This window comes from Phycodurus eques, chromosome 9, assembly GCF_024500275.1.
Source record: "Phycodurus eques isolate BA_2022a chromosome 9, UOR_Pequ_1.1, whole genome shotgun sequence".
NCBI lineage: Eukaryota > Metazoa > Chordata > Actinopteri > Syngnathiformes > Syngnathidae > Phycodurus > Phycodurus eques.
Window position 1 is genome coordinate 4,339,146 of NC_084533.1, and position 15,977 is coordinate 4,355,122.

At 39.7% G+C, this 15,977-nt stretch overlaps 1 protein-coding gene across 6 annotated transcripts in view; it reads left to right on the forward strand.

Moving 5' to 3' along the window:
• The window catches only part of csnk1a1 (casein kinase 1, alpha 1), a 64,065-nt gene extending 57,633 nt beyond the window's left edge, over positions 1 to 6,432 (forward strand). For 4 of the 6 annotated variants that reach the window (XM_061686071.1, XM_061686074.1, XM_061686075.1 and 1 more), the window contains 2 exons: positions 4 to 152; positions 5,695 to 6,432. In XM_061686071.1, coding sequence (XP_061542055.1) covers positions 4 to 152; positions 5,695 to 5,702 — 157 coding nt within the window. In that variant the 3' untranslated portion in view covers positions 5,703 to 6,432. Of the gene's footprint in view, positions 1 to 3; positions 158 to 5,694 lie in introns of those variants that run through there. The other 2 variants (XM_061686073.1, XM_061686072.1) reach the window with 2 other exon arrangements.
• The last annotated feature ends 9,545 nt before the right edge of the window (positions 6,433 to 15,977 follow it).

A 15,977-nucleotide genomic window follows, 5' to 3' on the forward strand; every position in this document is an offset into this window, starting at 1 on the left:
TAGGACTTTGAATCACCAGTATGACTACACATTCGACTGGACCATGCTGAAACAGAAAGCAGTGCAGCAGGGGGCCTCCTCCGGGGGCCAAGGCCAACAGGCGCAAACCCCCACAGGCAAGCAAACTGACAAACCCAAGCCTAACATGAAAGGTTAGTAGCAAACAGCCAAGCGACGTTTTTTATAGACACCAATTGCTCCTTGTCTCAGTATTGTACCTAGGCCTTACCTATTGTTTTTCTACAACCCACACCCCATTGTCCCTTAAATCTCCAAAATATCCAAATTGGAAAAATGGCAACACTAAAATATTATTCCTTTTGGAATAATGATGCCATGGAGAACTTAGAGGAGGAACCTTTTTAAAAGAGCCAAAAGTCAAAGGAATGAGAGTGATACAATTGGTCTGTCTTGCTATAGCTAAGACGTCCTTGGGAATTTGACTACTAACTATGTCACATTGATATGTTCCTTTGTTGGGGCTGGACAATGGGCTCTCTTTCTCTGTTACTGTTGGCTAACTCATTCTGATGACTTTACTCTTGACTATTCCATTTGTCTCATTACCTATATTCTTTTTCAACATTTGTTTTCCTATTTGTGAAATTATCAACACCTGTAAAAATGGTGGACAGGTTTCTCATTAGCTATTGCAGAGCAATTCAGGTGCCATTTGGGGAATTTTTGAGTGATGTAAAAGTTCCAACGCAGTCACTGTCCACAGCCCTGAGGCATCCACAGCAGTGATTTCCAACCTTTATGGACCCAAGGGACATATTTTACAATTGAAAAATCTCACGGCACACCAACAAACAAAAATGTCACAAAAAGTGGATACATAAATTACTGTTTGTACTTCCTGCCATCTAATAGAATAGCGTTTATTTGTTCTTTCTGTCACTGTGCCTCACTGGCATAAATAGATCAACAAAGATACATTATTTCTTGTAAATAATGTTTTGAGCAATTACATAAAATTTTATAATTTCCCACAGCACACCGGAAGAGCACTCACAGCACACTGGTTGAGAATCACTGATCTACAGAGATAAGGCTTCAATCCTATGTAGCCGTTTTCCAAAGTTTTTTTTTTTTGCCATGGCATTTGAATAGTGCTGGATTAGGCACAGTTTCAGTCTTCATATACTTTCTATGCAAACTTTATTGTCATGTATAATGCTTTACCTGTCAATAGGGATGGGTGCCAAACTTCAGGTCTTTGATGGCACCAACCGAAATGCTACTAGTTAGGGATGGGTGAGAACTGGTGCCAGGTATCGGGCCAATACCGTCCTCATTTCTAAATATCGGGTACTTGTGAACGCTTCCGATACTTAAGGCAAAAGAAATCTGACGAGTGCGTGCTCCTCCCCAGTAGTTGGCATTAAACTACGGCGGTTTGAGACATCGGCAAATTATCATGTCAGAAAGAAAGAAAGCTCTTGGTTCACAATTATGTGATTGTGTTACTGAAATTGTACTTATCAAAATTACTCTCGTTATCGGTGAGTACTCATGAGTTAATAATTGCACTGGAAAAAAGTGGCATCGGACATCCCTACTAGTCGTACGAAGTATCAAAATATACCTCATCTCTCAGTGCCAAGTTTCGATCCTTAGAGGTTAATCACGTGCTCAAGCTCTGATAATGCTGCCAGTAATTGGCTGTAACATTACATGTATTTGGAGCATGCAGGGAATATAGACACTGTGTACGCTCACAGACTTGGGTACACAATTTGTGAACTATATCTTTAGTATAGTTGAGAGTCGTCAAACCAGTAAAAATAAAAATACCACTGAGGTCAAAATCGTGGCTCCTCTTTTGCGAAATGGATGCTACTAGGAGGGCGGTGCAATATATGGTGGGGAGGACAAAAAAAAAACTGTTCCTAAAGCTGTCATAATTTAATGAAGTAACTGAATGGAATAAATATAAGAGCAGAAAGTTGCTCTGTGTTTTACTGCAAGGGTAGCGGAACGTAGCCATCCACCACCTCTCAATATTCAAGTCCAGCTGTGGATGTTACCGAGCCAGAACGGCTTGATTCAAAATCTCCCACGCCGGATTCCGCTTCATCTGATTACAGAGGATGGCGCAGTGTCTTGAGATTTCAACAGGTAAGTTTACATTCTTTGAAATCTGGCCAACATATTTAACTTAATGTTACTGCAAGTGCATCGCGCCGTAAGGCAAACGGGTTCATGTAATGCGAACTTATTTGTGTACCTTTATTTTATGTGTATGTAACTAGCTAAAACAAAAGCTAACTAAAGATTGACAGTAACAGATAAGGCGTGTAAAAAAAAAAAAAAAAAAAAATTTGCTCATTCATTGGGTCTGCCAGTTTAGCACCTCACATTGTCCACTGTTATGTTGAACTTATCATTGTTGCCTCTGACTCTGGTAAACCCAAGAGGGCTCTGACATCAACAGACTCAGGTCAGATAGGGGAGCCCAGAGTTCAAACCAAACATGGTGAAGCAGCATTTAGTTGCTGGGCTGCACACAAATTGAACACACTTCCAACAGAAGTGAAGTTAGCCCTAAATTCAAATAAAAAATTTTTTAAATCGAAGTTAAAAAAACCTCTTTTTCTCATGCTTACGATTGAGCTCCTTCAAAGGATTTTAATCTTGCCTTGCACTGTATGTTCTTTTAGTAATTTTGGTTAGCTGTCATTTATTCCTGTACTTGGTTTATACATGTATTTTTCCTCATTCTTTTTAAATGATTTTAATAATGTAAAGCATTGTGTATGAAATGTGCTGTATAAATAAAAATGCTTTGCCTTGCTGGTGTGAGGAGGAAAAGGTCAGATTCACACTGGCTGAAAAATGACATGAGTTCCAGTCACAAGCTTTGTTGTTGAAGGTTTGCTGCCCTTTTCTACATTGAAGGCTCCATGATGGAGGTTAATGAGTTGTAAAGAATATTGTTGACCAGTTAAGACTCTTAGCAGAGATGGTTTTTTTGAGCAATACCCAATTAACACCTTATATCAGTCCCCCAGTAGAGACATGCTTTCAAATACACTGATGCTGGCATTGTAATGCAGTAGAGAAGGGAAATGTCGAGAATATTGCAAGATGTCAGAAATGTGGCTGTGACCTCAGATGGGTGAACCAGTATGGCACAGGGTTCCCACTACTTGTCTATTTTAGTCTTTTTTGTGCGAGAGGCTACTACGAAGGAGATAACCCTGCATACTAGTCTCCGGCACATTCATGGCATGCAATCTTGATTAATTCAATAAAGGAAAACATTGTGCCCACTGTAGATAACAGTGAATATATAGCAGTCAGAAATATGAGCCTTAGAAAAATGGGCTGTTTTACTTATACTCAACGTTGCTGTTCAAAATCTGTACAATACACAAGAGGGTAGCTCTTGGGCAGGCAGAATCCAAACTATGGTGGTGTGGCAAAGCGGTGTAGCTTGGCTAAACTAGGGTGACCCCAAAATTATACAAAATATGTTGCATACTCTCATATATTTCTGTTAATTTCTCAGTTCATTAGGTATGCTCAGAGATATAATGACCATTGTGGTTTTGTCTTGCAGGATGAAAGCATACTTCTACGACTGAGCACACCAGAAACGAGGTTTTCTGTCCTGAGAAAGCAGACATTTGTTGTTGTTTTTTTGACAAATTGCAAAGTGACAATGTATTCAGTGTTGTTATGTAAGAAAACTGCTTGCAATGGAAAAATAAAGCTGAAAAATAAAACTCAAACTTTGTACCATAAATATGTAATGAAATTATCTTTTTGTTAGAATTAATCTTATAAAATTGGTGTCAGAAAAAAAAGTATTGTTTAGGAACTGGTATCAAAGTGAAGGTTATGTGTATTGGTACATGTGTAAAAAAAAATTTATGATTGCTACCCAGCCATTAGCAATACCTAGGTATCAACGCCTAGATATAGCTAAGCATCAATTTAGTTTTAATTCATTTTGAATTGTATAGTACCAATTATCTTCCAGTGTTAATCTTGATGTTCTCCGTATTTGTTTGAACCACCAGTTAAAAAATTTGTTGCATCTCCTGAAGGCAAAGATAATTCTGCAACAATTGAATTTGGATAAAGATAGCAAGCTCGGCAATCTTTGTTTCTTATTTTTTCTGAGGAGAGAAATTGGGGGGCCGAAACATGCTTGTTTTTAGTTGGTGATAGAACGTACATGTCAAATGGTTAAACATTTTGATACTGTTTTGATTATATAATTAATGGTTTAAATACATGGATGGCACTCCTGATGACAACACAAATCCAGTGCTGTGAAAAAGTATTTGCCCCCTTCAATTTTGATTTATTTTCCCTTAAATAGAATTATTTAGAAAATGCATTTTGTATTTTTCTCTTTGCAAGGTACTAAAATTGACTTGTTCGGAAACATTTACGTATATGTAAAAACTAAATTTAAAAACTAGGGATGTTCCACTTATTTTGGTAAGAATGGTCACTCGAGAACTCACCAATAGAGATACGGAGTTTTGATGCGTAAAATTTCAATTTACACAATGACAGATAATTGTGAACAAAGACCAGTTATTTCTTAACATGTTTGATTCGGCATCTGTAAATCCACCACAATGTATTGTCAGCCACTGGTGAGGACGGTGTACTCGCTCAGATTTTTTGAAATTTTTTTTTTTTTTTTTCCCGTTACGTATCGTGGCTGGTATTGGCAGCCATGAAGGGGCAAATACTTTTTTTTTATAGATTGTATATATCAATAGTCGACCTAAATGTTGAGTGATTTTAATCATATTAACTAAGCCAATACATGACCAATTGTCAAGGCAACAAAAACACAAAATCCGTCTTATCAATTAGTCATGTTTGGTTTTTAACTGTGGTTTGTCAGTCACGGTCAGTTTTTAACTTGCGCTGTGCTCACACTTGAAGCGGTAGGAGGGATCGATCACAGTTGACCTGCTGTGTAACACATGTAATGTGTTTTGAGTGCAGGGAACCTATACAGGAAAATGATCCAACTCTGGCCCCATTATTGACGAGTGGAGTTGGTCTCAAGTGACTTACCTCTTCAATTTTGAGCTGCTATTTTGTTTAGTTTTAGAGGCATTTATTTTTTGACTGGGGTGTTTCTGTTATAAAGTCTCTTAGCGTATTTGAACTGTAGTAAATGCAAATTCAAAGTCAGCCCCAGGTGGATTTCCAAAATAGGTTGCGTCTTAAATCTTTTGGAGTCGTACATAAAGTGACAAAAGATCTGTCACTTGGAGTGCATTTAGCTTTTTGAAATAGTTATTACTAGGGATGTGTGAGTACTGATACCAGGTATATGTATCGGGCTGTTACCGGCCTTATTTCAACCTATCAGGTACACGTGAAGGTTGCCGATACAGCCACCGATACTTACGGCAAAAAAATCTGACATCGGCTAAGTCCATCTCGCCAATAGTTGGCGCTACACTGCGGCGGTTTGACACATTGGCGAATCATGTGTGTCAGTAATAAAGAGGTCATTGTTCATAATTAGATTGTGTTAATTGAAGTTTTATTTATCAAAAGTACTAGTGATATCGGTACTCTGTATGAGTGACAGTCACCTTTGCATGTTAACTTTGCCGAAAGCTCCACAAAAGGGGCGCCTATCTGACTCACACTACGGTCTTCAGGTTGTCAGCATTGTACTAATAATGGGACTTGTGTGTGTGTCTACAGGTTTCTGAGTTGTCTCCTGCCAGAGCAGTCGGAGGACAAACGAAGCTGGCTTTCCCGGACAAGTGACAAAGAAAGTCTGTCCCCCCCCCCCCCCGCCCCCTTCCATCTGTCTGTGTAATGGAAATATATAGATTTACACACGTCGGCTGTGTTATCTCTATATTAAATGTGTATATAAAGAAATTCTCCACTCTGAAAGAAAAACGATGGAATCGAAGCTCCTTTGGATGTGGAGGCTGTAGTTCCTTGTCCTAACCATGACCCTACATAGCTTCTCATCCATCCCTGTCTGTCTTCCCTTTCACTGTTGACTTTTTGTAAGGTTTCGTTGGAAACAGAATTAAAACATTAGTCAGCTCTTGTTTTGCCTCACTGTGGGAACATCTCAAAGCATCTCTTCCGTTTTTCACTACTTATTTCACTCACTGCTTTTACCAAGCAAATGTTTCAACATGTAAATCTGAAAACTCTTCTCCTTTTTGTTTTTGAAGAGCTGAATGAGAAACCCATTGAACCCTTATTTACTGAAAGGTGAACTGTTGAAATTTTTTTCCCTATGGTGGTTAGGAGGTTGCCTGTTGACGTTATAAGCAGCTGATGGCAACAGTCTGTTGTAGATTGATACTCTGGCTCTCTCCCTCTCTTTAGAGCTATGACTTATTATTAAATCTGTTGTAAAAACCCATGGTCTTCTCCAGAAATACCAATAAAAACATTATACAACTCGGATATTGAAAAGTATTTTTAACCCACTCTGTAAACATGCCCTTCACATTCACTTCCATAAAAGTCACTTTCATAAATTCAACTGTTTTTGACAAAGGTATTCATCGCCATTCCACGATCATCAAATGCAGCACGAAACATTATGAGGGCAGATATTACTTTGTTTTAAAATCATAGAAACTTCAGTTTGTGTTTAAGCCACAATTGTCAGTTGTAGGTGGGTATGTTTTATTTATTAGGGTGTGGCTGTCATTTAGCTTTCCCTGGCATGTTTAATGACTGAGAACAATTTACAATCTGTTGAACAGACATGCTTTCAGTCGCTAAACAAAACTACTGTGCAAAAGTCACCAATTAGTTAGCTCTTTTAGCAATGCAACAATGACCATACTTTTCAGTTGTGCTCATAAATTTACCTATACTGGCAGAATTTAACTGGCTGAGAACTTAATGCATCTTTAGTACAAACAATTATGAACTCTGTAGTTGACACGGGCTATGACACACACATACACAGTCCAAAATAATAATAAAAAAAAACAAAACTGTCTTGTCACTCTGGAAATTTTTTTTCAGCCTTGAGTTACTAGCTATCCAACCGGTAGAACTGGCATGTTTAGATTGCCCTCCGTCGTATTGAGGAAACAGAATTAGTTTGAGGAATCCCTTGAATGCATGTAAACTTTGGACAATACTGTATGGTATTAGTGTCGGTTCATACCTTTAGTTGTATGATAGCCGGATTTAATAAAACAGACAGATTATTCTGTTTGGAAGACTATCCACGGATTTCTACCCATCGCATTTGACCATATTACTGTTTAATGTACACAAAGTCCCCTCAAAGTATTGGAATGGCAAGGTCAATTCCTTTTGTTTTTTGTTGTATACTGAAGACATTTGGGTTTCATATCAAAAGATGAATATGAGACACAAGTTCCTAATTCCATCTTTTATTTCATTGTATTTCTACCTAGATGTTACAGAACTCAGGACAGAGCACCTTTTGTTTGAAGCCACCCACTTTTCAAGTGAGCAAAAGTATTGAATTAAATTAACTTTTAATATTTGGTGCAATAACTGCATCAAGTCTGCGACCCATTGACTTCACCAAACTTTTGCCTTCTTTTTTAAAAAATGTTTTTCCAGGCCTCAACTGCAGCCTCTTTCAGTTCTTGTTTGGTTCTGGGGGTTTCTCCCTTCAGTCTCCTCTTCATGAGGTAAAATGTGTACGCTATTGGGTTAAAGTCCGGTGATTGACTTAGCCGGTCTAAGACCTTTGACTTTTCCCCCCGACAAAGTCCTTTGTTGTGTTGCCAGTGTGTTTTGGGTCATCGTCTTGTTGCATGATGAAGCCTCTCCCGATTAGTTTGGATGCATATTTCTGTAAATTGCCAGACAAAATGGTTTTGTAGACTTCAGAATACATTCTGCTGTTACCATCATGAGTTACATCATCAATTAAGACTCGTGAAGCCAGTTCCAGAAGCCATGCAAGTCCAAGCCATGAAATTACCTCCACCGTGCTTCACAGATGAGCTTGTGTGTTTTGGATCATAAGCAGATCCTTTCTTTATCCATGCTTTGTCCTTTCTATAACTTTGATTGACATTAATCTTGGTCTCATCAGTCCATAAAACTTTGTTCCAAAGGTTTCGTGGCTCATCGCTACTCCTTTGCAAGATACAATCTGGCCTTCCAACAACAGACCTGTTACAACAGGTCTGGACGCTGTTGTAACACGTGCAGAATGGGGTTTGGCATTGTCTTGCTGAAATAAGCAGGGGCGTCCATGAAAAAGACGTTGCTTGGATGGCAGCACATGTTTCTCCAAAACCTGTATGTACCTTTCAGCATTAATGGTGCCTTCACAGATGTGTAAGTTACCCATGCCATTGTCACTAACACAGCACCATACCATCACAGATGCTGGCTTTTGAACTTTGCGTCCATAACAGTTGGTTCTTTTCCTCTTTGGCCCGGAGGACACGACGTCCACAATTTTGAAAAACAATTTGAAAGGTGGACTCGTCGGACGACAACACTTTTCCACTTTTCATCAGTCCATCTTAGATGAGCTCGGGCCCAGAGCAGCCGGTGGCGTTTCTGGGTGTTGTTGATAATTGGCTTTTGCTTTGCATAGTAGGGTTTCATTTTGCACTTACGGATGTAGCGCTGAACTGTATTTACTGACATTGGTTTTTTTAAGTGTTCCTGAGCCCATGTGGTGATATCCTTTACACATTGTCGGTTTTTGATGCACTCCCGCCTGAGGGATCGAAGGTCACGGGCATTCAATGTTGGTTTTCGGCCTTGCCGCTTACATGCAGGGATTTCTCCAGATTCTCTGAACCTTTTGATGATGATATGGACCGTAGATGATGAAATCCCTCAATTCCTTGCAATTGTACGTTGAGGAACATTGTCCTTAAGCTGTTCAACTCTTTTCTCACGCACTTGTTCAGGGAAGCGCCTTATATACCCAGTCATGGCACCGATCTGTTCCCAATGAGCCTGTTCACCTGTGGGATGTTCCAAACAGGTATTTGATGAGCATTCCTCAACTTTCTGTCTTTTTTGCCACCTGTCCCAGCTTTTTTGGAATGTGTTGCAGCCATAAAATTCAAAGTTCATTATTACTTGCTAAAAACAATAGTTCATCAGTTTGAACATTAAATATCTTGTCTTTGTAGTGTATTCAATTAAATATAGGTTGAACATAGTTTGCAAATCATTGTATTCTGTTTTTATTTGTTTAACACACCGTCCCAACTTAATTGGAATTTGGGGTTGTATATTACATGGGATACATTCGATTTATAGTTGACACATGCTAATCTCTTTTCAAATTGTCATTTTTGCTGAAGATTTCTCATTCAAAAGACACCGGTTTCATTTGAACAGGGCTTAAAGGAACCTGACAAATATGGTGAATATACAGAACAGTTGCCAACAGTTTGAGGATGCTATGATGGGATACATTGTGCTGATCTAAAACTATATTTTTCGTTGTGTTCGGGCACATGCTTGGACCCCAGGTGGTACTTAAGTACCGGGGGGAAAAAATGCCCTTTTTGCTGTAGCGCCTGCCCTTCGGGCCAGGACGAACAAAGTGTCCTTTTATGCTACAGCTCATTTATTGCCCCAACCTGTCAGCCGTCATTTTATATCTATTATTATTATATTAGGAAGAGTTTTGACTTTGTGCTGCATAATGCTTACTCAGACAACAATGGCAGAAGAACACCGCGCCCCAGCCCCCATCAGGGCCTATACACTGGGAGTGGTAGAGCCAGCCCTGACATACCAGACACGAATAACAGGTTGAGATGGGAACAATGATGTTACCTTTAGTAGATCTGACTTACATTAGGGATTGGGCAAAAATATACGCTCATCACTTGCACACTGTAATGAGATCCAGTACAGGAAAATATCTTTGAAAAATTAAGCCATCAGACATTATAATGCTCTGTTTTGATGAATGTTGAAGTATTCATTGAATTTGGATTTTTTTTTTGGGTGTGGTTTCCAATCCTGTAGAGCTGCACTGCATCATATTGTTTCTAAAACGTGTCCTTATGTAGCTCTTTGAGATAACTTTGATTTCATGAAGTGTGCAAGTTTACCTAATGCTGTGATAGGTGGTCACCAAAAAACATTGACTTTTATTTGTCCTGCCTCTAAATTATGTTTTTGAATTAAATAGAAAATTAGGCGGTTCAGAAAATGGATGGATAGAGAATTTGAATATAAAAATGGTGTTGTCTGGAAAGAGACCTCAATACAACTAATTGGTGTAAATATCAATAGTGTAAGGGTTGTTGGTGGCTTGGTAGTTCTTTAAAATGTAACAGTACAATTCATATTTTCAGCAAACACAAGAGAACGCCTCAGGTGACTGTTGCACCCCCAACTAATTGAAAGACCTGTAGAAACCAGTTGAACAAGTGCAACCAGTCCTTCAACTTCAAAATCACGAAAGCACACTGGAGATGATAGATGGTGATAAAAAGTAATGTCCATTTATATCAGGGGTGGGAAATGTGTGCACGTTCTCCCCTGCACAAAGAATGTGCCTTGTTGACAGCAAGTAGCTTCAATACGCAACATATTGACCACTGAAGGACTGACTGAATGATGACAACTGACCTGGTCAGCAGTCAATGATAAAAAAAATATTCAAGGAACAATCAAATGACTATTCGGGAAATATATATACACACACACACTGGCTGAGATTAGTATTGAACACGTCACCATTTTTCTCATTAAATATATTTCCAATGGTGCTATTGACATAAATATTTCACCAGATGTTGGGAACAACCCAAGTAAACCATACATACAAAGAAAGTAGAACAACTTTGCTCAGAAACTTTGTGTAATAATGTGAAATGACACAGGGGAAAAGTATTGAACACACCGACTAGTATTAATACTTTGTACAAAAGCCTTTGTTTGCAATGACAGGTTCAAGACACCTCCTGTATGGGGAAACTAAAGCAAAGCAAATGTATTTATTTAGCACATTTCATACACAAGGTAACTCAATGTGCTTTATATGATTAAAAGCTTTTAAAAACAAAGAAAAAAGCTTTTTGACATTTAAATCAAATAATCAGAATCATCTTTATTTACCAAGTATGTCCAAAAAACACACAAGGAATTTGTCTCCGGTAGTTGGAGCCGCTCTAGTACGCCAACAGACAGTCAATTGACAGAGAACACTTTGGAGACATAAAGACATTGACAAAAAACAGTCACTGAGCAATAAAGGGTTGCTAGTTATCTGGTAATGCCGGTACATTTAAAAACAAATATATATATATATATTTTTTTTTTGGACAAAAAGATGCAGAGTCCTCTAGCACTTAGAGCAGTTTGAAAGACTAATATTGCAATAGTCCGGTGCAATGACCATTGTGCAAAGGGTGCCGAGACTTCAAGCGAGTAGTGCGATAATCTGGGACAATGTTAATTGTGCAAATGTTGCAGATACTCCTCAATCAGTGTGCAAATGGAGCAGATGCTACTGTGGCATGAGTGGCCAGTATTGGTCAACAACAGATATGCAAATAGTGCAGCGTGGCGAGACTACTCCAGTGAGTGGACGAGTAATGTATAATTGGCCCCACAGAAATGTGACAACAAACTCAAGTCAAAACATTGCCAGCATGTTGTAATGGAATTGTAGGTTAGGTGTTTAAGAAGTTGATTGCAAGAGGGAAGAAGCTGTTGGAATGTCTGCTAGTTCTAGTTTGCATTGATCGGTAGCGCCTACCTGAGGGAAGGATATGACTGTTTAAAGTCAGGTTCAAGACACCTCCTGTATGGAGAAACTAAAGCAAAGCAAATTTATTTATAGAGCACATTTCATACACAAGGTAACTGTCGCTACACCAAGGTTTCAGACTTGGTCTTTGGTTCTTAAAGAGAGTGACTCCAGGTATTTGCTAAGCGCAATCCTCTTTTTATTGCCAAAAACAATTCTCAGTTTTGTTGTGGTTTAATTGAAGAAAATGTTGGCTCATCCGGTTATCTTTTATGGACCTTGAGTTTCAGTTCTTTCCATAGATTTTCGATTGGATTCCAGTCAGGTGATTGGCTGGGCCATTCCATTGCTTTATTTTTTTTTCTTTGAAACCAATTGCGTTTCCTTGGCAGTATGTTTTGGATCATTATCCTGCTGCAATGTCGACCCTCGTTTCATTTTCATCATCCTCGTAGATGGCAGCAGATGTTTGTCAAGAATGTCTCGGTACATTTGCCCATTCATCCTTCCGTCAATTTGAAGTTTACCAGCACTTTTTGCTGATAAGCAGCCCCACACCATCATGTGACCACCTCTGAACTTCATTGTTGGTATGGTGTTTTTCGTGTGATTTGCAGTGCATTTCTCCTCCAAGCGTGGTGTGCATTATGGCAGCTAAACGATTAAATTTTTCTCTCATCCGACCAGACTATATTCCAATATTTAACTGGCTTGTCCAAATGTTATTTAGCAAACTTTAAACGAACTTTGATATGCCTTTTTATTTTTTATTTATTTTTTTTCTTTCTTTTCTTCCTTGTGACAACAGTACCTGCAAATTCCAGGTCTTTTTTAAGATCTCCAAAGGTGGTCCTGGGCTCTTGGACAACTTCTGATTATTCTTTGCACGCCTCTGTCAGAAATCTTGCGAGGATCACCTGATCGAGGCAAATTTATGATGGTATGATTGGTTTTCCTCTTACGTATTATGGCCCCAACCGTGCTCACTGGAACATTCAGAAGCTTAGATGTGCACCTGTAACCAATGCCATCATTATGTTTTGCAACAATTAGTTTCCGATCGTCTTAAGACAGCTGCATTGCATCACGTGACCGACGAATTGGCCCGTGCGGCCACTCTGCGTAGCTTGATGCGCACATGGCAAAAATTGTTGCTGAGCGTTGAACGCAGTGATATCTCTCGTGATTGGTCCCTTTTAGTCACATGCTTTGATGGTTCTACATACCATCTACGCCACCGCCTTCTCGATCGATTTTGCTGCGTAATTAAACGTATCATCTGGTCATCGAGGTCCATTTGTTCTAGCAGACACTGTTGCACGGTCGCCATTGTTGTTGCTTTGTTGCTTGTTACTGAAAGGAGAGGCAACTCCTAGCCAATACCAGCTGTAGCGACACCCCCGACTTGGAGGTGAACTGCAGTACATTTTCAAAACTGCAGGGGGTCGCGCTCGATTATAAAGGCAAACTACGCACGGGACAGCCGCGGTAACGTCAGCGCGGTCGATGCCCACGTGAGTATAAGGAAGCCTTTACCCATCATGAGATGTCTTGACTCACACCTTGGCAATGTGACCTATTTGTAGGCCATTAATTAGGACTGAACCAGTTGATACTCATTTGCACTGACGGGCTGAATTGCTGTTTGGTTATTGATAGATTTTAGGTGTTGTCTTGGCTTTCCATGCCTTTTTGCACCTCCCTTGATGTGTACAATACTATTTCTGTGTCATCTCACATTTTTATACACACCTTAATTTCTGAGTTTATTTGTTCTACTTTGTATGCATGGATCTGGTGAAATTTTCAGGTCAATAACACCTTTGGAAGTATATTTAGTGAGAAAATGTTCAGGTCTATTGCACTTTTGGAAGTATGGTGAGAAAAATGGTGACATTAAACTTATTTCGGCCATTTGTGCGTGTGTGTACAAATTCCAATAAAGTTGGGAAATCTTGTGAAACATGATTTGCAAATCATTTTCACCTTTATATTCAATTGTTCTTCAAAGACATTTAATGTTCAAACTGATGAACTTATTTATTTATTTATTTTTTTTGCAAATATTCACAAATTTCAAATTTGATGCCTGCAACATGTTTCAAAAAAGCTGGAAAAGGGGTATGTTTACCCACTGCGTTACACGACCTTTCCTTTGAACAACACCCAATAAGCATTTGGGAACTGAGGATACTAATTGTTGAAGGTGTAATTCTTTCCCAGTCTTGCTTGATGTGTACAACGTCAGATGCTCAACAGTTCAGGATCCCCGTTGTCGTATTTTGCACTTCATAATGCGCCACACATGTTCAATGGAAGGTCTGGACTGCTGTCAGGCCAGTCTTTCGCACTCTTACTATGAAGCCATGCTGTTGTAACACGTGCAGAATGTGACTTGGCATTGTCTTGCTGAAATAAGCAGCAATGTCCCTGAAAAACCAGCGTACAGACCATTTCCCAAACATTTGAATATCCATTTTATTTCCATAATTCCATTCAAAAAGTTACTTTCATTGATTTTAGATTCATGTCCCACAACAATTTGAAGTATTTATTTTTACATAATTTGGGCTTCCAGCTCATGAAACCTATGAAAGAAATTAGAATACTGTGAAGGAATCACCATTTACTTCTCAATTTTTGGAGGAAAAAAATAACACATGGTCACATGAAATCAATAAAAATATGGTACTTACTATGGTTACTTTCAAAACAATATGTTAATCTTCAATACTTGGTTGGGAATCCCTTTGCTTTAATCACTGGCTCGATGCGCCGTGGCATTGAGGCAATCAGCCTGTTGCATTGTCTGGGAGTTATGGAAGCCCAGATTTCCTTGCTGTCAGTTCTTCTTTGTTTTTGGGTCTGGTGCCCCTTATTTTCCTCTTGATAATACCCCATCGATTCTCAATGGGTTTTAGAGCTGGCGAGTTGGCTGACCAGTCAAGCACTGCGATGACATGGGCATCAAACCAGGTTTTGGAGCTTCTGGCAATATGGGAAGGGCCAGGTCCTGCCGGAAGATGAAATCTACATCTCCATACATAATAAGTCCTCTAAAACATTCTGGTAGACTGTTGTGATGATCTTGGCTTTAAGAAAGCAGAGTTTTATCAACATCTGCACTGGACATTGCATCCCAAATCATGACTGACTGTGGATATTTCACACTGGACCTCAAGCAGCTTGGGTTCTGTTCCCTCCAAACCCTTGGACCTTGATTCCCGAATGAAAGGCACATGTTACTTTCATCGGAAAAGTGGACCTCTGACCACGAGCCAACAGTCCAGTCCTCCTTCTCCTTGGCACAATTGAGACACCTCCTACTTTGGCTCAGGCTCAGAAGCGCCTTGACCCGAGGAACCCGACAGTTGTAACTCATCACCTGTATGCGTCTGAATGTTGTGGTAAGGAGAGAGGTAAAGAAGAATCACTGCGGCTGAGCTCAAGGGATGCAATCGGGAGATGGGCGAAAGTTCTAGAAAGTCAACCATCACTGCAGCCCTCCACCAGTCAGGGCTTTATGGCAGAGTGGCCCGACGGAAGCCTCTCCTCAGTGCAAGACACATGAAAGCCCACATGGAGTTTGGAAAAAAAAAAAAAAAGACCTGAAGGACTCCAAGATGGTGAGAAATAAGATTCTCTGGTCTGATGAGACCAAGGTAACTTAACTTTTTGGCCTTAATTCAAAGCGGTGTGTGTGGAGAAAACCAGGCACTGCTGTCCAATACAGTCCCAACAGTGAAACGTGGTGGTGGCAGCATCATGCTGTGGGGGTGTTTTTCAGGTGCAGGGACAGGATGACTGGTTGCAATCGAAGGAAAGATGAATGCGGCCAAGTACAGGGATATCCTGGACGAAAACCTTCTCCAGAGTGCTCAGGACCTCAGACTGGGCCGAAGGTTCACCTTCCAACACGACAATGACACTAAGCACATGGCTAAAATAACATAGGAGTGCCTTCATAACAACTCGTGACTGTTATTGAATGGCCCAGCCAGAGCCCTGACTTAAACCCAATTGAGCATCTCTGGAGAGACCTGAAAATGGATTTTCACCATCCAACCTGACAAACTGGAGAGGATCTGCAAGGAGGAATGGCAGCGGATTCCCAAATCCAGGTGTAAAAACCTATTGCATCATTCCCAAAAAGACTCATGGCTGTATGAGCCCAAAAGGGTGTTTCTACTAAATACTGAGTAAAGGGTTTGAATACTTATGGCTGTGTGATATTTCAGTTTTTCCATTTTCATAAATCTACACAAATTACGTTTTTTTTCTG